The 27,215-nt window shown below is 42.2% G+C and overlaps 2 protein-coding genes and 1 long non-coding RNA gene across 3 annotated transcripts; 1 reads left to right on the top strand and 2 right to left on the bottom strand.

Moving 5' to 3' along the window:
* Positions 1-808: 808 nt before the first annotated feature.
* LOC138961887 (large ribosomal subunit protein uL3m-like) lies at positions 809-15,496 on the bottom strand. Its single transcript, XM_070333571.1, has 9 exons — positions 15,360-15,496; positions 12,193-12,411; positions 11,787-11,877; positions 7,603-7,731; positions 6,332-6,431; positions 4,832-4,892; positions 4,272-4,383; positions 1,958-2,035; positions 809-1,494 (listed from the first exon to the last, which is right to left on the bottom strand). The coding sequence occupies exons 1-9, from the start codon at positions 15,452-15,454 to the stop codon at positions 1,255-1,257; spliced, it is 1,125 nt and encodes a 374-aa protein (XP_070189672.1). The 5' UTR covers positions 15,455-15,496; the 3' UTR covers positions 809-1,254.
* On the bottom strand, positions 9,407-11,763 carry LOC138961899 (uncharacterized). The gene is made up of 2 exons (XR_011454344.1): positions 10,601-11,763; positions 9,407-9,958 (listed from the first exon to the last, which is right to left on the bottom strand). It is a non-coding gene; the product is annotated as an uncharacterized lncRNA (long non-coding RNA).
* A 276-nt stretch (positions 15,497-15,772) lies between the features above and the next one.
* Positions 15,773-26,443, top strand: LOC138961906 (N-acetylglucosamine-1-phosphodiester alpha-N-acetylglucosaminidase-like; the record flags this gene model as incomplete). The annotated part of the gene is given in 10 exon segments (XM_070333582.1): positions 15,773-16,177; positions 17,193-17,423; positions 18,707-18,885; positions 20,842-20,935; positions 22,686-22,819; positions 23,944-24,052; positions 24,354-24,482; positions 24,853-25,055; positions 25,838-26,014; positions 26,321-26,443. Coding segments are annotated over 10 exon segments (1,432 nt in total), but the record flags the coding sequence as incomplete, so codon positions are not given.
* Between the last annotated feature and the right edge of the window lie 772 nt (positions 26,444-27,215).

Here is a 27,215-nt window from a genome sequence, read left to right on the forward strand (position 1 = left end):
GTGTGTGTGCAAAATGTGCACACATACAAGAATTCTTTCTTTTTCTTTATTTGGTGTTTAACGTCGTTTTCAACCATTCAAGGTTATATCCCGACGGACATACAAGAATCTTGCACTTGTACACTTGTCAGAGGGTTTCTGCACATCTATACTGAAAGGCATAAATTCTGCAAATAGTGCATTGAACGATTTTGCTCTCAAACGAAAATCAGATTGAACCTGTAATTTGTAGTTGACATCTTGAGTGTCGGAGCAAATGTTTCATGCTGTCAGCGTGCGCTTTGCAGTATTGCTGATCCAGCCACAGCTCACTGTGCTAATAAAGACCATGGGCTGAACGGGAGACAATAACGTTAAAAAGATAGTGTATGGCCCTATGAAATGCAACTGGCTGTTTGGCTGTATCAGATATCGCAATCATGCCACGACTTGATGAAGGAGAGAGACTCAGCAAGCGATTGGGATGCTTAGAGCTGGCCAAAGCATTGAACGTGATGAACACTGAACGTTTTCCGAAATCATTGCGCTTAGACTCAGTCACCTTTTTTGAAAAATTGTCATTTCATGATGTTCTATTCAAAATCAATAAAGCGAAGGTTTATAAACACTAAAATGGCCAATAAATAAAATATTCAAACATTGAAAACATTCACCACCGAGTTGATTTTTTTTGATTTTTTAAAGTTCAGTTTGCGGAATTTATGCCTCTCGGTATATGTATGTATTCATATGGATGGTATGAAATGAAAAGAACAATGGTAGACAATACAGATTTGTTTCATTCATCCTCAAAAAAAGAACCCACCTAAAGTTTTCATAACAAAAGTGTATTCCATGTATGAATATCATCATTTACGATGAGAATTTGATTAAATCCTACTCACAGTTCTCTTTGTGAGTTAACTGACCGTAAACAAATGAAACATCCTGCTCACAAGCATGCAAACACAAGCAATCGATTGTATTAAATACATAATACACAATGCAGCGACCAAATTACTAAACACATTATCCTAACACACAAACACACTCACACATTCCCTCTCTTCGACACATCTATTCCACCATCAAACAACTGTTTGGAACGCACGTACACACACATTCTCTCACATACACATCATCCTTACACACACACTCACATGCACACACAAACACACACACATTCTCACACACACGCACCACACACACACACACACACATTACACTCTTCAGCCACATCCTCCAATCTCCACATCATCACTCAATGCCCTGTTTCTACTGTGAATAACTGACGGAAGCTTCAGACATGACATGGAGGTTCTCATCAAAGTATTCCAACTCCACCCCCTGCTGGCTATCCTCTTCAGCCCATGTAGGCATGGGAGGGTGGTTGTCTGGGGCTGGGCGCTTGTAACGGAGGATTGTGTCGTAGATTCGAACCACGCCGTGGGTGTTTCCAGGTATGTTTGGTCCTTGCACATACAGGACGTTGTACTTTGTATTGATGCGCCAGATCTGGGCAGAGGTGGGAATGTCGTGTAGATAAACAGGAAAGCAGGCAAACACACACGCACGCACGCATCCACCCACACATGCACACACACACACACAAGCGTACACTCACGCACATGTACAAAACAAATGCTTCATCCCACGATGACTACCACCACTACTATCACATTTAAAGAAAGTGCCAAACAACATACATTTATATGCATAATCCTCCCTTGCCCTAGAAGAACCAAAGCAGTTTAACATACATCTGATATCTAGCTCAAATTTAGTGTCCACACACACACACACACACACACACACACACACACACACACAGCAAACAAAAAACAATCAAAATAATTAAAACATTGAAAAAAAAAGCACAAATAAATCAATCCAACATAAAACAATTAAAACAAAGTAGATAAAATACACAACTATTAAAAACTCAACAAATTTAAACAAACACAAAGACAAGTAATACCTTCAGCCCTTTCAGGATCCTCCATTTGTCCCCCATGTGACCCGGCATCTTCTTGCCTTTCCAGATACCCGACTTGTCCTGTAAATGTGTAAGGCAAAATGCATCAGCAGTTCACTCACATGTCACAATGCCGCTCTTTTACCACTCTTACCCAATTCTTCGTGCTACAGTGGAACCCCCGTTTTGAGACCACCCAATTTAAGACTCCCTCCCTTTTAAACCCATGTTTTCTCAGACTGTCTGTTCATATCTTCTGTAAATGTACTCCCCCCTCCCCCCCCACCCCTTTTCAAGACTCCCTCCTATTTAAAACCTGATTTTCACAGATTTATGGCGGTGTTAAAACAGGCGTTCCCCTGTACAGTAGAACTCACCTTTTACAGCCTTAAAAGGGATGGAGTGTTGTTGTTTGTTTGCTTAACGCCCAGCCGACCACGAAGGGCCATATAAGGGCGGTGCTGCTTTGACATATAACGTGCGCCACACACAAGACAGAAGTTGCAGCACAGGCTTCGTGTCTCACCCAGTCACATTATTCTGACACCGGACCAACCAGTCCTAGCACTAACCCCATAATGCCAGACGCCAGGCGGAGTAGCCACTAGATTGCCAATTTTAAAGTCTTAGGCATGACCCGGCCGGGGTTCGAACCCACGACCTCCCGATCACGGGGCGGACACCTTACCACTAGGCCATCTGTGCCGGTGGATGGAGTGTTAACCCCTTGACTGCCTTTTGACGGGTATACCCGTCATGCGCTTGTGCAGCCACAGCGCCTTAGGACGGGTTTACCCGTCTTCTCCGTTCAGGAATTTTCCAGAAATGCTACGTCACTGCTGACACACAAATAGCAGCCAATGGCTTGGAAGGATACCTCATTCTCATGAATAAACATAAATGGTGACGCGGTTTTGCGTCTGAAGGTTATTTTCGGCCTTGGCGACAGAGTAGGGGAAAGAAATCACGACTCGTCAAAATGGCTAACGGTGACAGTCGACCGGGCCCTAGTTGGGAAAAACAAAGCCGGACTGATGCTACAGGCGGTGCAAATGATTATGGATACTGACAGGGGAAGGGGGAGATCTTGTTTCGGACGATTCGTTGAAAACAGGTAGATGACAGTGATTATAATCCTTTCTTGGAGCAAGCAAAACAGCCACCTGTGTTTGATCCACAGGCACCGGAAGATGCGCCGGACTGATTTTTCAAAAGTTCATATTTAAATATCATTATAAGCCAAACTAATTATTATTTCCATGATTAGACACTAAAAACAGATTCTTGGTTCAATTTCCTTTAAAAATAACATAGGTTTTACTTACCTACCTACTGCCAGTTTGGAGCTAGAATTTTTTGTGAATTATTACACCCCGAACTCCAATATTCCCTGGCAGTCAGGAATGCACATACGCAAGTTTTGATTGGCAGCGAAAGGGTTTTAAATGGAGGTAAATATATAGACGTCATTCACAAAAAAATGTGGAAAACTAGTGTCAAGAATTCAGTTAAGAGCAGTAAATTGACATTGATATTTATGTTATGCAGTGTCCGCTCAAAATGATGCCCTTTTCTTTTGAAAATGTAGACATCGCAGCCATGATTCACTGCCAATGGCCTTCACTGATCACTGAGCACGCTTTTTTTTATAAACTCCCTCAAGCCAAACCCACGTGACCTCAAGCAAAAAATGCATGACCTCAGGCAAATCACATTGTCAGTAATCACTGCGGGTCAGCGATCATTGCTGCAACAATTTGTAAACTCTGAAGTACAGTATATATTTCTGAAGGAAGAGGGCATCATGTCATGCAGACATTGCATAACATACACATCAGGAGAAAGAATGACGTAATATCCATCATTAGGCGCCGTCATTCCTTACTTTCTACCATCCTCAAGAACCCAGCGACAAGCTGTCGACATTTTGATTCAGAATGCACCAAAACTGGTTACTGTTGTGATGTCTTTTTGTTTAAACATCAGAGTTATTTATTGGCTGTGACTGTAGGTCTTACTGATCGACTGCATGTTATTGGTTGCCTCACTGTCTGGGGCCTAACTCTTCCAAAACACTGAAAAATTCTAACAGAGTTATTTCTGGATAGGGCCTAATTTCTTCCACATCACATAAAAATCCGAAAAATTATTTCTGGCTGGGGCCTAACTCTTCCACAACACTTAAAAATCCTAAAAGAGTTATTTCCGGAAAACGTCTACCAATCCTTACATTAAGCAGCACAAAATTGATAACATGGTCAAGCAGAATCTGTGTAAAAACTTTTAAAAAAATCAGGGAAAAAGGATGAAAACCTACCCCACCCCCTCCAGTACTGCCCATCTTCCTGTGAGCCTTCGTGACGCCATGAGACGCCGGCATTCCCTTCATGCCCCATCTTTTCACCACGCCTTGGAAACCGTAATCAATGCTGCAAGGGAAATAACAAACACGAAACCATTTAGACATTTTTCTGCCCCACATATAAAAATCAAGATGATGACATTTGTTGAGCTAAGGGGAGACCAGGTTGAGTTTGACTTTGTTACTGTAATCGACAACATTATCTTTTTGTTGCTCTTTCCAGATATTCTCTATCTTAGACACAATTTATTACACGTTTATTCTTTTACGATTGAACGCACACCAACATGTACTCTTTTACAGTCTCGGCTAACCGCCTAAATATGAGTTTTTGTCGAACTCTGACGTCACATGGCTCAAAGAAGGGAATTCCAATGTTCAATCGATACATGAACCATTGTGAAAGACGAAATTAGAGGGATAAATCCCACGATTCTTCAGATTCATCAAATTCACTAGAAACTTCCCAAAAGCGGAAAGATCAATAGTATGATCCCTTTAAAAAAAAGTCTCACGTTTTGGCCTGCACATCCACATGGTCACCAGCTCTGAAATGCATGGCTGTCAAGGGTGTCCCTGCAACACACACACAGTACTTCTTCTTCTTCTTCTGCGTTCGTGGGCTGAAACTCCCACGTACACTCGTGTTTTTGCACGAGTGGGATTTTACGTGTATGACCGTTTTTACCCCGCCATTTAGGCAGCCATACGCCGCTTTCGGAGGAAGCATGCTGGGTATTTTCGTGTTTCTATAACCCACCAAACTCTGACATGGATTACAGGATCTTTTCCGTGCGCACTTGGTCTTGTGCTTGCGTGTACACACGAAGGGGGATAAGCCACCAGCAGGTCTGCACATAAGTTGACCTGGGAGAGCGAAAAAATCTCCACACTTAACCCACCAGGTGGCCGCGGCCGGGATTCGAACCCTCGACCTTCCGATTAAGAGGCCGACGTCTTACCACCCCGCCACAGCGCCCGTCACACACAGCACAACATCAAGGAGTGTCTCGCAGCATCTTCCCCTGAAATCGGCGTATGGCTAACTAAATAGTGGGGTAAAAAATAGTCAGGTAAAAACCCACTCCTGCAAAAAAAAGTAAGTGTACCTGGGTAAAAAAACCACGCTTGTACATGGGTAAAAAAACACGCTTGTACGTGGGTAAAAAAACACGCTTGTACGTGGGTAAAAAAACCACGCTTGTACGTGGGTAAAAAAACACGCTTGTACGTGGGTAAAAAAACACGCTTGCACGTGGGTAAAAAAACACGCTTGTACGTGGGTAAAAAAAACACGCTTGTACGTGGGTAAAAAACACGCTTGTACGTGGGTAAAAAAACACGCTTGTACGTGGGTAAAAAAACACGCTTGTACGTGGGTAAAAAAACACGCTTGTACGTGGGTAAAAAAACACGCTTGTACGTGGGTAAAAAAACACGCTTGTACGTGGGTAAAAAAACACGCTTGTACGTGGGTAAAAAAACACGCTTGTACGTGGGAGTTTCAGCCCATGGATGAAGAAGAAGAAGGAAGTGTCTTGGCAATACACAAAGAAAAGGGAATTAAACCTTCAGCAAGAAGAAGACAAAAGCAGCACGTGTTTGGCATGATATCATACAATTGTAAAGAGCCTGAAAGTTCCCACCTTCCACCCCCATGTAAAATGATAAGAAACCAGGGGAGGAGGGGAGGCAGGGAGGGAGGGAGGGAGGGAGAGGGAGAGAGAGAGAGACAGACAGACAGACAGAGACAGAGAGACAGACAGACAAGAAGACAGAGTGGAGAAAAGAAGAAAGCGAGGGAAACAGAAAAGAAATTAGAATGAATACATGCAAGGAAAGGGTATAGACAAGATACATTGCAGGAATACAAGACATGCTGGGGGTACATCAGTAAAATGGGAACAGACAATTAACTCACCTGGCTGGATAGCAGCATCAGGTGTGACAAGATACACTGCAGGTATACAAGACATGCTGGGGGTACATCAGTGAAATGGGAACAGACAACTCACCTGGCTGGATAGCAGCATCAGGTGTGACAAGAAATCGCGTCAGTTTCTTCTTGGGTGGTACGCCTGCCTCCGTGAACAAGTTGTTGTAAGCTTTGGAGAACTGGAAAAAGGTAAACGCATAAAATAAGCTGTTAGACTTGACTTCAAAACATGGAGGTATGAATCTGTTACAGCTACAGCATTTTCTTAAACAAAAAAAGATGAGCACTAGGAGCTTCCATGAAAAGGTGTTACCTCACCTGTAAAATTTGTTTTTTTTTTAAACCTCAAGCTTTGCAGAAGTACAAGTACAAGTAAGTGCAAGTATTTTGTCACTGTGGTAGAATCTTTAATAAACTTCCAACAAACAGTATAAATGATGTCACACATCCTGCATGTACAGGAGTGTTTTCTCTTAAATTTTCTGACCTAACATCCTTCACTGAATAAAACACAAATCCTAGCTCAAGTTAAAAAAATTAAAAGGGACACCAAAGGCAAAGCTAGAACATGCTTGAAACAATATCAGACATTATTTGGCTCGGTGAAACGACCTTAGTACTTTTCAGTTCTTTCCACATGGATCTTCTTTTGAACCCATACATTTGACAAATCATTTGGTGTCTCGGGTTGACAATATACAGATGTGTGATCAGGGATCAGATGTGTGATCAGGGATGGCAAAATCGTCCCCCCGATCGCCAGGGGCAAGTAAAAAATCAGCCGGGCTAGTAGAAACCACCTGGCAACTCGCCCGGCTGGCCAGTGAAAATTCTGCTCCAATGCAACACTTTGGGTTGTAAAATCGAGTTTCAAAGCCATATAAACACTGCAGATGCAGCAACTGTGGTATGTACCGGGCCAGCGAAATTTCTGGCAGGCTAGTGACTTTCTTGAAGTTTGTCGCCTGGCTGACAAGTTAAAATGTTTAGATTTGACCATCTCTGTTTGATCGACAAGGAGAAGAGGAACCCTTGACATGAAAATCTAGGCTAAACACACAACACATGAAACTGAGACTAGGCTAAACACACAACACATGAAACTGAGACTAGGCTAAACACACAACACATGAAACTGAGACTAGGCTAAACACACAACACATGAAACTGAGACTAGGCTAAACACACAACACATGAAACTGAGACTAGGCTAAACACACAACACATGAAACTGAGACTAGGCTAAACACACAACACATGAAACTGAGACTAGGCTAAACACACAACACATGAAACTGAGACTAGGCTAAACACACAACACATGAAACGACGAAAAGGAGACTGACGTACATTTCTGGGATCAGAACTCATGGCACCAACAACCACACTTCCGAAGCGCTGCCCCCACCACGGCTTCCAGCCTGACGTCTTTTCAAACTCCTCTGGAGGTGTGTAGCGAATCACATGGTTGTCTATCACCTGTAACAAGTGCCAAAAACAACTGTGGGTGCTGAGCTTTCTAACTTGGACATAAATCCAAATTGTCATCTTTCCAGACTGCAGCCCTCTTGTTTTTATTGTTCTTTTGTGTGTGTAATACATCATGCCATCTTGGATAATTTGTCAGAAAAGTTTATTCTGTGTTATAAGTGTTTGCCTGTCTGTCCACATAAAAGACCGTTTGAACTTAAACGTTTCCAATAATTAACTTTTGGTTTTTCATTCATGATTTTTGAACTTCAGCAGTTTATGTTTTTGGATTTCTGCTTAAAACAAGGTGTCTTTAAAGGTCCTTGTCTACATTTTTATACCGAAATCACCATTTCACCATTAAAATGCAGAGTCTATTATCTACAATTATCAACAATACACCCCCTTTCGATCAGGAAAGACGAAGCCAGTGTAGCCGTTTGAAAATTCCTTGTAGTATTCCAGCGTAGTACTCATAGTAGGATATCCTTATTTGGAAAATGCCAAGCGCAAAACTCCTCTCAAATCCCGTGCATTTCGTGCGTTTAAAAAAAAGCGTGGACAGCGCTCCAGTGTCAAACTGTTGCTGCACTTGTTTGGACGTGGCTATAAGCATAGTGACATGAATTTGATTGGTCAGTATTTTTAGGCAAAGCACATGTTCTCAGCAAACAGAAAACAAAATATTGGAAGCGTGAGTCACGCTACCCAAAAATAAAATCTTTTTTTACATATATTTTTTTTCAATAACTTTTCCCCCCATGGTTCATTCATCATCTGACATAACTTTTTAGCGAAATCTAACCATAAGATTATTGAAAAAAAGCAAAAATGTAGACGACCACCTTTAAAGCATAAGCTCCTCTGTATTAAAAATACAAAACTGAAAGGAAATTACAAAATCATTTTGAATTGCATTCGTTTTTAAACAGTATACAATTTACTCTCAGTGTCAACAGTGTGAATGTGCTTCATCTAATCAACTTACTTACTGCTTGTTATGCCGGTTGGCATGTAGGGCAGCAATGTAATCAACTATGCTCTACTAATTACATCATTGGGGGTTGGGGGGTGGCAAATATAGTTTTCCATTTGGCAGCTGTTTTCATCTCATTGTTAGCCAATACTTACCTTTCACTGCAATAATTATTGAGAATAAAGTCAATAGCAATAATAAAGTCAGAAAAAAAGTTGAAGCAGAAAGGGCAAATGCACTCATGCTCACTTTTAAAATCTAATGCAAAATTAATAATATAACTGCACATAAATTAAACTGTCTCGAGACACAGACTTCGGAGATATGTGTTAAGGGCAGGCACTGGTGTTAAAAGTGATTTTTTTTGTTTCATAAGTGTTGGGTCAAAAATTGTTGCACAATTAAAGAACTCAGTCCATCTCCTGAGAAAATGAAAAAATTCTTTTTATTGGATCACCGGTTGCCTTGGTAGCAATCCAAGATGGCCACCAAACTGCCACTTTTTAAAACCCTAAGGCTTTTACAAAACCGAAAGGAATTTTGTTTTGGTGCTTGTTATTTATACATTAGCACAATACCCAACTTTTGTTAGAGGCTTTTTTTGAAATCTACAGTCATTCAAAAGATATCAGTGATAAAAATGAGTGACCTTGAATTTTATGAAAAACCGCCCCCAAAAATGGTATAACTTCTCACGAAAATAAAAATTCAACAAAACGCTCTAACAAAATCTGCGAAATAACGCACTCGAGATGTATGCAAAGTTTCAACAACGCAAGTTTATTAGAAAAAAAGCCTTAGGCTTTTGAAGTGACAAAAAAGTAGTTTTGAGAAAATACACAAAACGTGAAGAAAATGTATTTTTTTTACACAAACGTTTATGAAACATGTAACAAAACAACACTAACAAAACAACAGGTATTGCTTAGTTCCACAAGAAAAACGGAAACAAAATTCAACAAAATTTAAAAAAAAAACAGCCAGTGTTCTGCAAGCACCAAGGAACCTGTTCCAAGGTCACAATGATCAACTCTTATCCGTTACGTGCACGCTGCGTAAAGTATGCCCATCCATAATTCCCAACTTGTTAGCAGTGAAGCCTCTTATCTTGGACCTCTTTTGGACTTGCTTTGAATAATCAGGGAGTCATATGGCAGTGTCCTTTACTTTCTATACTACAGTATTTGGGTTGACTTCTGTGAATTGCCTTGCAATGCCATGGGTACTTTGGAAGCTCCTCTCCAGCTTCCACCTCTGCATCTGTAGAGACAACATACATTCAAAATTAATATGTCTATGACAAACTCAAATACTGCTATTCACATTTTCCCAACAATGACCCCCCCCCCCCCCCCCCCCCCCCCCCCACACACACACACACATTTGAAAAAAGATATTTGATACATGTAACACGATATTTGGGCGCATGCACATGTCAGTGCTGATAGTCAAGCAGTGAACAAAAAGATGTTGACAAATCATGGGTCTGGTTTACAGCTATTGCACATACATTGCATGCAGAAACCATATGGTCTGCATGGGAAGTATGACCACAAGCAATGTTCACTCACTGAGCCATGTGAATGCATGTTTGTTTGAGCCACAAGAAAACTGTGATCACAGGAGGAAGCTAGGCCTATATATAACATGCTCGAGAAAATAAATGAGGAAAGAACAGATGTTTTGCTCCAACCCTGACAAACCTTGTGACAACCAAGCTTCACAGTAGCAGCACATAACAGACTTTGCATCCTATTCAGTTTCTTTGCATCAGGGTGTTGTTACTTAGATTCTGTTCTTCAGCATATAACAGTCACACACGTACGTACACACACACACACACATAACCAAACAAATATATAAACTTCTACATGTTTGTCAAAAGAAGAAAAAATTACCTACCTGCTACCATCTTGCTTATCAGCTGCTTGGAATCTTCCCTGCTCTGCTTGGGCTAGTATTCAACTGCACCAGATTTCCCAGGAGATGCATGGTATTGCACCATGGCTGAACAAAGTCATTTTTGTATTGATTGTTCTTTTTCTAAGCAGTTAATTTGCTTTTTCCAGAGAAAAGATATAGGGTCTGCCTTCTCGTCGCTATAAATGGCGAACTCCGTGTTGTCCTTATTGCCGTACGCATTCCGCTCAGCAACTCTAAAATAAGTCGTGGCTCAAAACACTCATGGCAACGTGCTTCAAACGTACACCACCGGTGGTGATTTCTTGCTCCGTCCCAGCTGTTGCAAGGGCAGCAGCATAGTTTCCAGCCAATTTTCATTCTGGACGAAGAAGAATGCACAAACTTGATCTTCCGATTCGTTCGTAGCAATAGCAGACGACACTATCGACTCGCACTTTCTTTTTAAACTTCCGTCACGCCAGCCTCTACAACTGATCTGATTTTACTCGATAATCATCTCCTTTGCGTGTCAAGCACTGAAATCGGGGCAAAACGTGTATTTAACTGAAGTTTCCACAAAGATATCCCAGGAAAATCGCAGCTGTAGATATTTCACATCGCCTTTGGCAAGATCTGGCGGAAATGAAGAATATTGCATTCTGGGAAGGCCGAATCGAACCGAACGAGACCGAGCATAAACGAAGTTTAATATCCGCGATTCGATTGGTCAGCAGCGAAAATTGCTCATACGGAATTTCCCGGAATCTTCATTGGTTCTCTTCGGCTCATTGGAATGTCTTCTAGTTGCTGTTACTAACGGCGCGAAACCCGTAAACGGAAATTCCCGTTGTCCGCGGTATGAACTGATCGTAGCAAAGAAAAGACAACTCATTCCAGTCATGCTAACGTGACCACCGTTGACGATGTGTTTGACTCGCAGTCACCTCTCAAACATACGCATTTTTTTGCTGTTTTGTGTTTGTTCAATACACAATTGCATAAACATACATTGTTTATTTAGCCGTTTTGACCGTTTATGATTAATTCTGATCTAAAATCAGTACATCAGAGTAACCAGAAGAGGTTCAAAATCCAGAATCAGAAAGAAAATGGAAATGACCAGGGAACAAAAAAATCACTTTTTTCACTGTGGTGTCTTCCCTTAACTTGATGCTTCATAAATTACCTGCAGTAGAGTGGTGAAGAATTTGTGCCCCTCTTTTGTCCACTGTGGCACCACTCCTAACTTGATTGCAACCACACCAGTACGACGAGTGCTGAAAACATGAACCATCATTTTTTTTTAAAGAAAGGTAACAAATTGATAGCCAAAAACCCTGGGTTTTTTTTTTTTTACTTGGGTGCAAATCATGTAAACTAATCCCAAAGTAACAAACATATTTTTTTTTTAAAGATGTGCACAGACATGCATGCACACGCACAGAGCTGAAAATACATCAGATTTCACCTCTTTTTGTGTATAAAACTTCTCCTTCAGAGTAGTTCACAGACCCCCCCCCCCCCACACACACACACACAAAAGCAACTGCCCTCAAAACGAAGAACAATCACAGCAGGAGCAAAGAACATACTTTCTATGATATTCCTGGCGGGGCCAAGGGTCCTCCTTCAGCATGCTGTCTTGGTTTCTGTACGTGTCTCCAATAACTTCCTGCACGAAGTCTTCATTGTCACCTGTCAGCGCCTTGCCCTGTCTGCGGTTTTTGCGATTGACAAACCAGTCTGGTTCCAGCTTGTACTGTGCCTTAGTTTGCTTCTTTGTGCGTACTTGGCAGTAGTTTGATACCAGTCTGCAAACACAGAATGAGAGAAATACAGTAAAAGTACAGTACACACAAATGGTTAGGTAAACCTGGACACATCATACAATATGTGTATGTATGTCTGCATGCTGCTTGCAGCAAATCGGGGTCCTGATTTGGCCTATTATGGTCCACTGGACCCGAAAAGCAACAGCTAACTAACTAACTAACTTGCAGCAAATCGAATTTCTGCTTTGAAGACCTTGGCTTAAAAGTGCATCCTCCATTAAATAAAACAAAAAATGGATAAAGTTAATTGTCTAATATTTAAAGGTACTGAACTTGTCAAATCCAGGTGCACGGAGCCCCTGGGGCTTTTAGTCATACCTCAGGCAGCTATCTGTTAGAAGAACTACCAAGTTTCATTGACTTGCACCCAAAGAGTCAAGAACTGCGATTTTTTTACGAATTAATTTCGTACTCGGACCCGGCTGGTCTTGGCCTATTTTTGGATCTAAATTTAGATCAGGTAGATCACCACATGCACATCATGCACAACTGAAAAGACACGTCACTAGCAAACTATGTCAGACGTCATCATGAGTTTGTGTAAAACAAAATGGAGGCCGGAATCACTCAGTTGAATCGAACTCCGACCAAACACCACGTAATAACTAGGTTAATTTATGCACTCGCGTGAACAAGAAACTGTCGAGCTTCACAGGTGTCGTCGTTGGGTAGTTTTGGGTTTGTTTTACTACCATAGGAGGATTTTTGAACTGTAAATGCACTCAGCTGCAACAAAAACGCAAAACGAAGGCTGTGAGCTGCACTGTGCCTTTAACAGCCACAATAACAGGCAAACATTAGTGGCATCAAGCAATATCAAAACATTCAGTCAATCAGTCGGCGAGTCTGTATCTCAGTTGTTAGCACACTGGCTTTTTAACCACTTCGTTGTTTTCAGCTTGTGTTGGAAGCCAATGCAGATATGTCAGGGGATTTTTCTGTATATTTCCCAGATTCAACGTTCAATGCGGACTCCAAATTTTAGTGGACAGAATCATATACCACCCTTACCATGTGCAAATTTAATGCATGCAAAAAGAATTATGCCCAAGTTAAAGATCCTGAGTTTCCAGCCTAAGGATTTGGAAACATTCAGATACCCAGTATTCACACCCTCGAAGACCATGTCACTCTGCTCATGTGACAGGATGAAAAAGAAACGATATGGCAAAACACTGACCATACGGTGATCCTGAAAGTAAAACAGGAATGCAGGAGGAGAATGATGTAATGTAATGCCTCTGCCATATCCTTGTTGTGTTACAGTACCTGCTGTTCAATATATTTTTTCATATGCCCTCATGTACCTTTAATTAACCTCTTACTCTTAGTCACAAATCTTCAAAGGCCTAGCTGTAATGAAATTTCATAAAAATTCAATTTTCTGAAAGATGAAGCAATTTGTGTTCCACAGCATGCAAGGTAATGTTAGTCAACACCATACTGTAGCACAGCATGGTTGCTGGAGTTACATGCAGCTATAGCACTGTCTCGTAACTAACGCGATAGTCGGACAGAGTTGCACCCCTGGAACGGCAGGTAGTTCCGTTTTGCGTCTGCAAAATGGAACCGTATGACAATCCGCCCTTCAACTGCTTTAACCGCGTAGTTTGAACAACAGACACAGTAACGTTTCCCTTCACCACTAATCTTCTTCTCTCGTTCAGCCAATTTGGACATAAACAAAACAACCGGAACGCGCCGCGGGCTATGTCAGGGACGGACAACTCTTATCACTTTCGTTTTGAGACAATGCTATAGGTAGGACGTCTGCCAGGCGTCAGCCAAAATAAACTCCAGACCGAATGCTTCGCCGCCAATTTCATTAGGTACATGCAATTATTTAGATTAAATTAGAAGGAGAAAAAGCATGTCAAGTTCTTGCAAGTGTGATAAGGGTGACGCAGTAGTCTTCCTGTTACATGTGATGAAATTCAATAGATTGAACTTGAACTTGAAGTTTACTATGAGGTAGGCTGTGTAGCCTTTACATAGATCCTATTACTAGACTGTAGCATGCGTGGCGGGCTATTCTACAATCTAGACGAGGCAGGTAGGGTTGTACATAGAAGTACTGTGGCGCCAGAAATTGTCTATCCTGGTCTTAAAGCTGTTGACTGATGGCGCTGTTACTGCCTCTTCAGGCAAACTGTTCCAGGTGTTCACTACTCGCTGGGAGAAGTAATTGCTTCGTACGTTCAGTCTACAGTGGTCTTTGCCGAGTTTCAGAGAGTGGCCTCTAGTGTCTCTACTGCTGATGGGCTCCAAGTGGGGTCTGTCCGCTTCGTACACGCCGTGCACATACTTGAAGGCATCTATCATGTCGCCCCGCAGGCGACGGTGTTCCAGGCTTGGAAGTTTCAGAGCTTTCAGCCTCTCACAGTAGGGCTCGTCTTTCAGACCTGGAATGAGTTTGGTCGCTCTGCGTTGTACGTTCTCCACTTCAGCACATAGCGTCTTGTACCCCAAAATTCGATTAATTAGAAAACGCACTGAGTGGTTACGTCCCTTGAATGAAAGAAAAACAGATTTGTCGATGAAGCAAATTTCTGGATCTGGTATAGGTACCTCGCAGGAAACGCCCTGATATGGCCCTTCGTGGTCGGCTGGGCGTTAAGCAAACAAACAAACAAAAACCTCGCCGGAGCCAGTGTTGGTTTCTACGTCAAAAGACATCTTTTCATAACAAATAAGACTCCATGAGTGCAATACGAGGTCCAAAGTTCGATCAGCATTACTTTGGAGGGAAGGGGGGATAGCGAGGTAAACAAGCCCGGTTGACGTCCTGTGCTGGATAGTACTACTGCTAGTGGTGTTTCTTTCAAGCGCTTACCAATGCTCTAAATGCACCCTATAAAATTAAGGCTTCCGTAAAATTACTGGTGCATAGAGAGTGTTATTTTATGTACAGAACAGTAGTCTCATACCCAACATATCCAAATGCATGTTGTGGGACCCCTGTCAAGCGGCACTGCAGCTGACACAACGCGTTCCTCAAAGTCACCGCTGAGACAGTCGCCATGCTGTTTTGCTAGAATGTAAGCCAGTTATCTCCCTTCTTTAAGTTGTCTTTTTAAACATACAGACTAAAATCGACAAGAATAATCAATAAAAATTACTGTTTGATAAGCAAAAACGAGTGCTAAGTACGATCCTAGAATGCTCAGGAAAATATTCGAACTTTTCAGCAGCATTTATGCCCAACTATTTTGCAATTAATTGGTCAGGCTGTAAAAGTCGGGCTGTGACTATGCGCACAAATGTGTGCTTTACGTTTGTTTTTGGTAGGAAGATTTATAAGAAAACTGAAGGGCAGACTACTCGCGTTGAAAGAGTTACTTACCAATGTCTCTTCGCCACCCATCAAGCTGTTGCAACTTCGTGTTTGATATTTACAGAAGTCGTTTGCTGTCACTAATCGTCGACTGAACCCCTTCAGCTAATTTATGTGCTGTGCATGTTTCGAACACCGCATATGTTTCAGTCTGGTCGGTGCGATCGTGAATATATAGCCAACATCTTCAGCAAATTCATGTGCCTTCCCATGAAGGGTTTGCACACGGAAATCAAAGGAGAGAAATAGCCTGTGCAGAATAATCTCTTGGCATTATAACACCTTTTTAGAAATGTGAACTCTGAGTATATGAATAACGTATGAGGTTAGGGATGACTTCAAGCGATGTGAATGCATTATGTGGTGCATATGGGTAACACAGCTCTTCGTCATTTGTGTCCAGCTTTCAAGGTATTTTCCCACCTAATAATTATGTGTTCGATTTTCATGTCATCCCCCCCCCTCCCCTTTTCCGGTTGCCTGTATGAGTATCAAAGCCCCAGGGAGTGTTTTATACATGTATTAACCGTGTTTCCTTTGGAGAATCATAAAGCAGCAGAGAGTTTAGTCAGTGAAGTAGCCTGGAGATGACGCAGGGAGGATCCTGCGTGACTTCAAACCCACCAGTAGTGCAACGGAACTCATCTCCAGGCTCAAATTGTACCCCCTCATACAACGGCGCACTGCGACCAAGGCCACCATGATGTACAAAATCAAGAGTGGACTGGTCGAGGTAGCCCCAAGGGAAGGCACACTGACACCGGTCCCAAGATCCACCAGGGGGCACACCACCAGACTACAGGTCCCCCAGTTCCGCACTGACTCCCACAGAATGTCGTTCTTTCCGTCTGTGATCCGCCTCTGGAATAACATCCCCCAACATGCTGTGAGTGCAGACTCCCCCCAGGCCTTCACTGGCTTCAGAACCATCGTTGAGGCCCGGCTCCGAGGCGCGAGCCCATAGGCACCCCCTGTCTAAATCCACTCCCTGTCTAAATCCACTCCCTGTCTGTTCCCCCCTCCCCTCCGCACTAGATTCTCCCCTCTCCAGCCCCATCCCCTCCCTCAAAGACTCATCCCCCCTCTCTATCCCTCAGTAGTGATATAGGTAGATTCTATCGCTCTTGCTCCATATTGTTCGTCCTGTTTGTTTTGTTTTCATCGGGGCCATGGTTGCTGCGCTAGGTAGCACTGGGTGGTAGGACAGCCCCTCAGCCCAGGGCCTGAAATTGAGCGCCAGGGCAAATCGCGTAAAGCAAGCTTGCCTACCAACCCACCCATGTTTTTATTTCCATAGGTACTCTACCACTTTCACTCTGGGGAAATTAGGCGCATCAACCAACCTTTACAGGGATTTCCTCAAGAATTTAAGAAGAAGAAGTGATTTAGTCAGCTCTTAGTTATAATGTATACACATAATTTGCAGATCCTCTCAAGCAGAACTGGACATCCTGCAGCCCTATGCAGGACACCACGGTCCTGTACACCGACGTCTCCGCGACACACAACAGTGCCAGCATAAACGCTATGGCAACACCACATACTCACTTCACAAGGCCCATAGCAACCAATCCCATCTGAGCCACGTCATTGACATCCACCACAAAGTGTCCACTGTTGGAGAATTTTACTACAATCAGCGAACACTTACCATGAGGTACTTTAGTTTTCATTCTTTTTCTTTGATCGTAAAAAAAACATGAAAGGCTGTTCGTTATAATAAACCTGGCTAGGTCTGGTGGTATAAAGGTGGAGATTTTACCGATCTCCCAGGCCAACTTGGGTGCAGACGACGAGAAAAATTCCTAGACTACTTTTCTTCACAAGAGCATCATGAAGCCGTTCTATTTTTTTGACACATGATTACAGTTATTGTCAGTAAACATTGAAATAAGCATTTTTTTTAACAGTATTGGTAAACTTAATTGACGGACGCGTGTGAAGCATGTTTGAATCATGGATGTTTAAAATAAATGCTGTGTGGAGTACGCTAATTTTTTTCTGAAAATACACCAAGTTTGTTTGAGAATAATCCAAGTGCAAGACAGGGGTTCCCAGGTCTGCTTTCGGCAACTTATTAAATTGATATTGTACAATTACATCAAAAGCGAGAACGCTGAAAAATAAGTAAGGGATATCACCCTTTACTCTGTGTGTCTATGCCATTTACACACCGACGTGGTGTTTTGAATGAAGCAAGCACTCTAGAAGAAAAGAAAGATGGGGGGGGGGGGGGGTGTTGTCAGGTGTGTATCTTGTTCTGCCACTTGAAAGAGCGATCAGTCACACTCATAGTTCTAGTGAATGTTTTCTGTCTATATGTAATTAACATTCAATCAACTTACCCTTTTTTGAGTCACTTGAGAAAAAGTGACTCTATGTAATCGGTCAGTGTTAGTCTGTCCGGCCGGCCGTCCGTAGACACCACCTTAACGTTGGACTTTTCTCGGAAACTATCAAAGCGATCGGGCTCATATTTTGTTTAGTCGTGACCTCCAATGACCTCTACACTTTAACGATGGTTTCGTTGACCTTTGACCTTTTTCAAGGTCACAGGTCAGCGTCAAAGGAAAAATTAGACATTTTATATCTTTGACAAAGTTCATCAGATGTGATTGAAACTTTGTAGGATTATTCTTTACATCAAAGTATTTACATCTGTAGCCTTTTACGAACGTTATCAGAAAAACAAGGGAGATAACTAGCCTTTTCTGTTCGGCAACACACAACTTAACGTTGGGCTTTTCTCGGAAACTATAAAAGTGACCGGGCTCAAATTTTATGTGAACGTGACTCATTGTGTTGTGAATAGCAATTTCTTCCTGTCCATCTGATGCCTCATATAATATTCAGAACTGCGAAAGTGACTCGATCGAGTGTTTGCTCTTCTTGTTTTCTCTTATTCTTGATAATTATTCTCTGATAAATTTCTAATGACAGGTACCAGAGAGTGTTCAACCCAATGCAGACATTTTCTGTGCTGGAACCGGGCGGGCAAGCAGGTGCCTGCAAGGAAGACTCCGGGCTGAGGGCCACAGTGCAGGAGTCCGGCAGAAGCAGGAACTGTGTGGTGGCCGCCAATGCTGGATTTTTTAACACGCATACCGGGCAATGTTTAGGTCAGGATGTCTAGATTATTCCCAGTTTTATTTCACCTTTTCTTCTTTTTACATTTAGTCAAGTTATGACTAAATGTTTTAACATCGAGGGGGGAATCGAGACGAGGGTCGTGGTGTGTATGTGTGTGTGTGTGTGCGTGCGTGCGTGTAGAGCGATTCAGACCAAACTACTGGACCGATCTTTATGAAATTTGACATGAGAGTTCCTGGGATTGATATCCCCATACGTTTTTTTCATTTTTTTTGATAAATGTCTTTGATGACGTCATATCCGGCTTTTCGTGAAAGTTGAGGCGGCACTGTCACACCCTCATTTTTCAACCAACTTGGTTGAAATTTTGGTCAAGTATTGTTCGACGAAGCCCGGACTTCGGTATTGCATTTCAGCGTGGTGGCTTAAAAATTAATTAATGACTTTGGTCATTAAAAATCTGAAAATTGTAAAAAAAATATTTCTTTTATAAAACGATCCAAATTTACGTTCATCTTATTCTCCAACATTTGCTGATTCCAAAAACATATAAATATGTTATATTTGGATTAAAAACAAGCTCTGAAAATTAAATATATAAAAATTATTATCAAAATTAAATTGTCGAAATCAATTTAAAAACACTTTCATCTTATTCCTTGTCGGTTCCTGATTCCAAAAACATATAGATATGATATGTTTGGATTAAAAACACGCTCAGAAAGTTAAAACGAAGAGAGGTACAGAAAAGCGTGCTATCGTTCTCAGCGCAACTACTACTCCGCTCTTCTTGTCAATTTCACTGCCTTTGCCGTGAGCGGTGGACTGACGATGTTACAAGTATACGGTCTTGCTGCGTTGCATTGCGTTTAGTTTCATTCTGTGAGTTCGACAGCTACTTGACTAAATGTTGTATTTTCGCCTTACGCGACTTGTTTGTTCTTTTTTTTTTATAAAAGTAAGAGTGGTTAGCTTTGGAATTTATTGTAACTTGTGAAAGGTTATTGACAGGAGAGTCTTAAAAGGTTGGGTAACCATAACTCTTACTTGACCAGTTAATTGCTCTAACCATGCACTTGTTCCTCGTGTTTTGTCCTGGTTTCTTCTGCACTTTTAGAGCTGTTTTTGATTTTCTTCCTCAGCCTTGCCATACCATTATACCAGCTTTGATGCTAATGTAGGCAAATGCCCAAATGATTTATTGAAACCAATTGACAAAAATGATTTATAAAACAGGTACGTGTACTGTCAAATCTGTCTAAAACGACCTCTAAAGGGACCAACCAAAAGTGGTCGTTATAGACAGGTAGTTGCTGTGAAAAGGTGAATCCTATAGAAAATAAAACTTCTTCTTCTTCTGCGTTCGTGGGCTGAAACTCCCACGTACACACGTGTTTTTTGCACGAGTGGAATTTTTACGTGTATGACTGTTTTTTCCCCCGCCATTTAGGCAGCCATACGCCGTTTTCGGAGGAAGCATGCTGGGTATTTTCGTGTTTCTATAACCCACCGAACTCTGACATGGATTACAGGATCTTTTTCGTGCGCACTTGGTCTTGTACTTGCGTGTACACACGGGGGTGTTGGGACACCGAGGAGAGTCTGCACACAAAGTTGACTCTGAGAAATAAATCTCTCGCCGATTGTGGGGACGAACTCACGCTGACAGCGGCCAACTGGATACAAATCCAGCGCGCTACCGACTGAGCTACATCCCCGCCCCCAGAAAATAAAACAACATAATGAATCCTTTGGGGTGGTTGTAACGAGAAGATGGTCAGAATCAAAAAGGCAAGTGGTCACCAGGGCAGTTTTGACTATTGTAAACAAAGGAGAGTTTTGTCTTTAGACACTGGTTTTTTTTTATGTCTGCAAGTGTTTTTTGCCTTGCATTTTTGTTCCTGTTTTAAACAGTCTGTTTGTGTGAAGTGAACTTGATATGTAAGTCTATCCTTATTACTTTATAATTTTTTTATTTTTTTTAGGTAACATCGTCGGTGATGGCCTCTTGGTTCAAGATTCTGGTGGCATACAGAACGCTCATTTTGGTATCACCAAAGATGGACAGCTTTTCACAGGGTACACGTCAACATCTGTTAATGCATTTCCTCTTTTGTTTCATATGCACAGCTCACACAAAATTTAATCAGACTCCAGAGACTTTTGCATGAGATTGAAAATAAACATTTCTAGAATTCCATTTCTGAAAGAGACAGATTAAAACCATGAGGCTTGTTTCACTTTAAATTATTGAGACACAATGGAAAGAAAGGTAAAGTCAGATTTGTAGAGGTCTTTTGCCCCTGATATCAGTATTTTGACAATAATGTTTCTTTCTTTTCTGTTCCTGCAGAGAGCCAGTGTTGACTTAATACAGTATATCACACATACATATAATTTCTGTGGTAAACCTAAAGATATGGGTGCAGGGGACAACAATATCATGCCTGTGTTTGTACAGCTTAACTCATGAACCGTTTGGATGGAGATAGTGGTGTCAGTAGCTAGCTCCACTGCTTGAATTCATTGTTTTTAGCTTTTAACAGAAAGACGGTCTCAGCACGTGAGCATCAAAAACATTGCAGCTTACCACTGCTTAGTTACCGGCACGGTGGCCTAGTGGTAAGGCGTCCGCCCTGTGATCGGGAGGTCGTGGGTTCGAACCCCGGCCGGGTCATACCTAAGACTTTAAAATTGGCAATCTAGTGGCTGCTCCGCCTGGCGTCTGGCATTATGGGGTTAGTGCTAGGACTGGTTGGTCCGGTGTCAGAAGAATGTGACTGGGTGAGACATGAAGCCTGTGCTGCGACTTCTGTCTTGTGTGTGGCGCACGTTACAACATCGAACGCAGAAGAAGAAGAAGAAGTGGCGCACGTTATATGTCAAAACAGCACCGCCCTGATATGGCCCTTCGTGGTCGGCTGGGCGTTAAACAAACAAACAAACAAACCACTGCTTAGTTGCAACCCTGATAGAAAATATCTTGCATGGAGTCAACATATGGCTTTCAGCTGAGGATTACAATGGAGCCCCTTTCTTAATGACCTCTGAAAATCTGAGAAAATCAGGTCTTAACAAGAGGCGAAGCCTTCAAGGCTCACGTAAGAAATCGACAAACAGTAACACAAACTCAATCACTCCGTCACACATACACACACACACACACACACAGTAAGCATAGGTGAAACTGTGCAAGAAAGCGAGACACTAGATCTGCCAACTAGTCTCGGCCCGCTCACAATAACAATGACCGAGACTTTCAGTAATTCCTTCGCGTGACGTCTAACCCTCTTACGTCATAATGTGACGTCTTCAAATGTTAAAGTTTCTATCACACACGTCAAACACTTTTGACCGAGACGTAATCTTCTTATGCGAGCTTTATCCATAGACTCGGAAATGTTAAAGTTTCTATCACACACACACACACGCACGCATGCACGCACAGACAGACAAAAGTTAGCATCGCATAGGCTACACTTACGTGAGCCAAAAAGGATCGAGTCTTGAAATGGAGGTAAACTTACAAAGGTTATGAACAGAAAATCTTTAAAAAAAAATCAGGTCTTAAAAAGGATCGAGTCTTGAAATGGAGGTAAATTTACAAAGGTTATGAACAGAAAATCTTTAACAAAATCCGGTCTTAAAAAGGATCGAGTCTTGAAATGGAAGTAAACTTACAAAGGTTAAGAACAGAAAATCTTTTTAAAAAATCCGGTCTTAAAAGGGAGAGAGTCTTAAGTTCGGGGGTCTTAAATCTGTATTAGGATTATTTTTAACAACTAAAGCCCAAATGTCCCATGTTGACGTCGTCCTCAACTGATTTCAGGTACCTGTCCGAGATAGAACTGGTGACATTGCAGTTCCATCAGCTTGTTGGAGGTGTAATCTGGTTGATTCGTGACGGGGAAATCTATGTTGATGAAAGCCGCGATATTGAGTGTCCTGACACCCAGGAAACAGGTACAGTGATAGCCGCCTAGACCAAAAAAACTCTGAGCAAATCAGGTCTTAAAAAGGGGAAAAGTCTTAAAATGAGGGTAAGTACAGTGGTAATGAGGGTAAGTACAGTGGTAATGAGGGTAAGTACAGTGGTAGTGAGGGTAAGTACAGTGGTAGTGAGTGTAAGTACAGTGGTAGTGAGGGTAAGTACAGTGGTAATGAGGGTAAGTACAGTGGTAATGAGGGTAAGTACAGTGTTAATGAGGGTAAGTACAGTGTTAATGAGGGTAAGTACAGTGGCAGTGAGGGTAAGTACAGTGGCAGTGAGGGTAAGTACAGTGGCAATGAGTGGTAATTACAGTGGCAATGAGGGTAAGTACAGCGGCAATGAGGGTAAGTACAGCGGCAATGAGGGTAAGTACAGCGGCAATGAGGGTAAGTACAGCGGCAATGAGGGTAAGTACAGTGGTAATGAGGGTAAGTACAGTGGTAATGAGGGTAAGTACAGTGGTAATGAGGGTGAGTACAGTGGTAATGAGGGTGAGTACAGTGGTAGTGAGAGTAAGTACAGTGGTAGTGAGGGTAAGTACAGTGGTAATGAGGGCAAGTACAGTGGTAGTGAGGGTAAGTACAGTGGTAGTGAGGGTAAGTACAGTGGTAATGAGGGTAAGTACAGTGGTAATGAGGGTAAGTACAGTGGTAATGAGGGTAAGTACAGTGGCAATGAGGGTAAGTACAGTGTTAATGAGGGTAAGTACAGTGTTAATGAGGGTAAGTACAGTGGTGTGGTAATGAGGGGGGGGGCAGGGGTGTCCTGAAAGGGGTGTTCCAGTGTATGTGGATTTGTTCGACAGAGATGCAATACAGTGGATTTCCTGTTTCACAATTGATATTTCAATTTCTGACATGACGTTTTAGACTATAGAAGTTGATTTCATTGGTTAATGTTAATATGTTTTGTTTTTGAGTATTGTCCCTTTTTCTCTGTTTTGCTTCCTGCCCTATTTCGTCACCTGTTTTGTCTAGTATTCTTTTCTTTCTGTACTTGCCTTCTGTGCTCCAACTCACTCTTGCAACAGCTGTTCAGTTACACTAACAGTCGTTCTGGTTCTGCATCTAAAGCAAAGACATATTTTGTATTTCAGGTACCCTGGATAGATTCATTGACGTAGTGTCAGCACGCACAGCGGTTGGTCATGACTCGGAGGGGCGAATACTTATGGTTCAGATGGATGGAAAAACAAACAAAAGAGGGTATGCTGCTTATTTTTGTCTCTTTATTTGTTTGTTTTATTATTTTAATCCCAGGACCAACTGCAGCATTTGTTGGTGTTGGATTTTTTTATTTATTCATTTATTTTGTAATAGTATCTGATCGACTTTCTTCTGTCCCTCTTTTCTGTCAGTTTGTCTTTTTTTCACTCTCACCTAACACAAACGCATATTTACAATTTAGTTTGGCTTTCAACAAACAAACAAACAAGAAAGAAAATACCACCATGTAACTCTTTTTGTATTGCATTTACAGAGGAAACATTTAATTTGTTTTCTTCAGGATGGATTTACGAGAATTTGCAAAGGTTCTGAAAGAAATTGGCTTTGTCAATGCAATCAACCTGGACGGAGGTGGGTCGGCCACTAGTGTGTTGAATGATACCCTGGTCAGCTACCCCTCTGATCAATGGTAAGGGTACAGCCAATTATATATACATTTGGGTGTGCATGTGTCTGTCTCTCTGTTTGTGTTTAGACACAAAAAACAGCGTAAAATTAACATCAAGAGAAAGTGAAGGACTGTGTAAGTTTCCAGATACCATAGCCAAGAGCCCTTAACGTCAGTGTTCTGTCTGTGTGTATTCCTGTGTCTCCAAATGACAATAAGAAACAATACTGCATTTTCCATTAAAATAAGTACATTAAAATAAAATAGAAACACTGTCTGTGTGACTGTATTCCTGTGTGTGTAAATGTCTGCAAGGTATGCATGGGTGTGTTCAATTTACATCCAGTAAATATGACCGAACCATCTAAAGATCTATCCTATTTCCCCACAGCCCCAACAGCACGTGGAATTGTGCCAGAGAAGTGTCCACCATTCTCTGTGTCCACGAAGCAGAGTGCTCACCGTATCCTCACTGCTCTCACCACGGTGAATGTGTGTTGGGACTCTGTCGCTGCCACTCACCGTGGAGCGGTGATTCTTGTGAGCTGCTGGCATGCCCTGATGACTGCAGTGGTCTAGGTCAGTGCCTGGAAGGTGAGATGTTAACTAGTGTTTTCTAATACATAAAACTGGTTTATTTGTGTGTGTGTGTGTGTGTGTGTGTGTATATGATGACGAAAGGCTCCGGGACAGCTGCAACCATCATGACAGAAATCACTGAGTAGGTTTGTTGTCACTCGAATGTGTCATAGGGTACTTTTCTAAACCGAAACTTGAAAGGAGTCGTTAGAAATTGCGGAAAACAGTAGAAGTCGTATGACCATTGAAGCCTGGCCAAATTCGGCTTCTTGTGTCCTCACCGTGTCATATATATATACGGATGATGTCAGTCACTGCGTCATATGTTTATGGTGTCATTGTCCTCTGCCTTGGCTTCTGCTGCCAAGTTTCGGTCTAAGTCGGTCACGGCTAGCCGAGACACTCTCTCTCTCTCTCTCTCTCTCTCTCTCTCTCTCTCTCTCTCTCTCTCTCTCTCTCTCTCTCTCTCTCTCTCTCTCTCTCTCTCTCTCTCTCTCTCTCTCTCTCTCTCTCTCTCTCTCTCTCCCTCCTCCCATTACAACACAACCTATCTGTATGTGTGTGTTTTTATGTGCAGGCCTATTAGTCGTTTGTGTGTGTGCGTGCGCATGCATGATTGTGGAAATGAGCGTGTGTTTGTTCATTTGTTTGTGTGTGTGTGTGTGTGTGTGTGTGTGTGTGTGTGTGTGTGTGTGTGTGTGTGTGTGTGCGTGTGTGTGTGTGACAAAATACATGTTACATATGTATAGATCTTTCTCACTCTTTGTTTGGTTGCTCCTCCGTTTTTGTACCTACAGGAGGATGTCTGTGTGAGCCAGGGTGGGAAGGGGAGAACTGCTCCCTGCAGTGCAAACAAGGAAAATATGGCGCCGACTGTTCCCTGTCCTGTCAATGTCTCAACAACGCTACATGTGATCCTGAATCAGGAGTCTGTCACTGTCCCCCTGGTTTAACAGGGGCACACTGCCAGTCAGGTGTGTATCTGCTGGATACTGTGGCTGGGCGCGTTGTTTTGTGTGCGTGCTGATGTACTGACTTGCCGTTTTGTCTGTGAGTAAGATGTGGCAATTTTGCAAAAGACAGCAAGTTGCTGGGTTGTGTATTTGTAGGGGGGCTGTTGTTTGTTTGCTTGTGCTAAAAAGATTTTTGCATTTGGATTAGGATTCTTATCCGTGTTGCCTTCAACCTACCTGGTGTGTCCTACTAAGTTTACTTAACACAGGTGAATATTGAACAAGCTGGTTTTTATTGTTTCTATATTCTGTTGTTTTTTTTTGCAGCATGTGCCTATGGTTTTTACGGAGAGGGATGCAGAAGGCATTGTTCTTGCTCTGGCCAGTGTTTCTGTGACCCGGTCACAGGCGCATGCTCCAACTCTTCGTACAGCCCTGGCTATCAACAGGGTAAGCACACCAGACAGTGTTATACAAAACAATAAGTATAACTTGCCAGTCAATGAGTCATTATAGTATAGTGGAGATCATTGCCTGTCACTAAAATGGCAGGTTGTGCTGTGAAAATATGTTATGCTTATTAAACCCCCCTCCCCCCCCCCCCCCCCAAATGTCATGCTTGCTTTCCTTCTCTCTCTCTCTCTCTCTCTCTCTCTCTCTCTCTCTCTCTCTCTCTCTCTCTCTCTCTCTCTCTCTCTCTCTCTCTCTCTCTCTCTCTCTCTCTCTCTCTCTCTCTCTCTCTCTCTCTCTCTCTTGTGTTTTCTGTCTCTTTTTCCCTGGAAGACTGATCATATATCTGGTTTGGCGTGAGTTTTGTTTCATCTTTATCTTTGTTGTTGAGTGCTTTACTCTGAAATGTTTCTGTTAGGAAACGCTACCGTTGCTGAGCTTTGGTTCAGTTTTGTGTGTTGCATGTAGTTGACTTATTTGTACTTTGTGGGAAAGTACCGATATTATATTTTGTAAACACAATATTTATGCTTGGACGAGAATGCAGGTGAACTTTCTAGTCCTGTCAAAACAAGTTGTTTACCATGCTGTTTAGTCGTGAGTTCGTGGCGTTCGTTCGGATTAAGTGCGTCGGCGCTTTTTGATGTACGTCATAGAGAATGTCGCTAGTTTAGTCCATGCACGGCTCGTATAATGTAGTTGTATCGTGTTCGGTCTGGAATATTCTCGAGATTGAGTATTTACTATATATGCCAGCGCGATTTGAATGTAA

Source organism: Littorina saxatilis, linkage group LG1 (genome assembly GCF_037325665.1).
Source record: "Littorina saxatilis isolate snail1 linkage group LG1, US_GU_Lsax_2.0, whole genome shotgun sequence".
Taxonomy (NCBI): Eukaryota; Metazoa; Mollusca; class Gastropoda; order Littorinimorpha; family Littorinidae; genus Littorina; species Littorina saxatilis.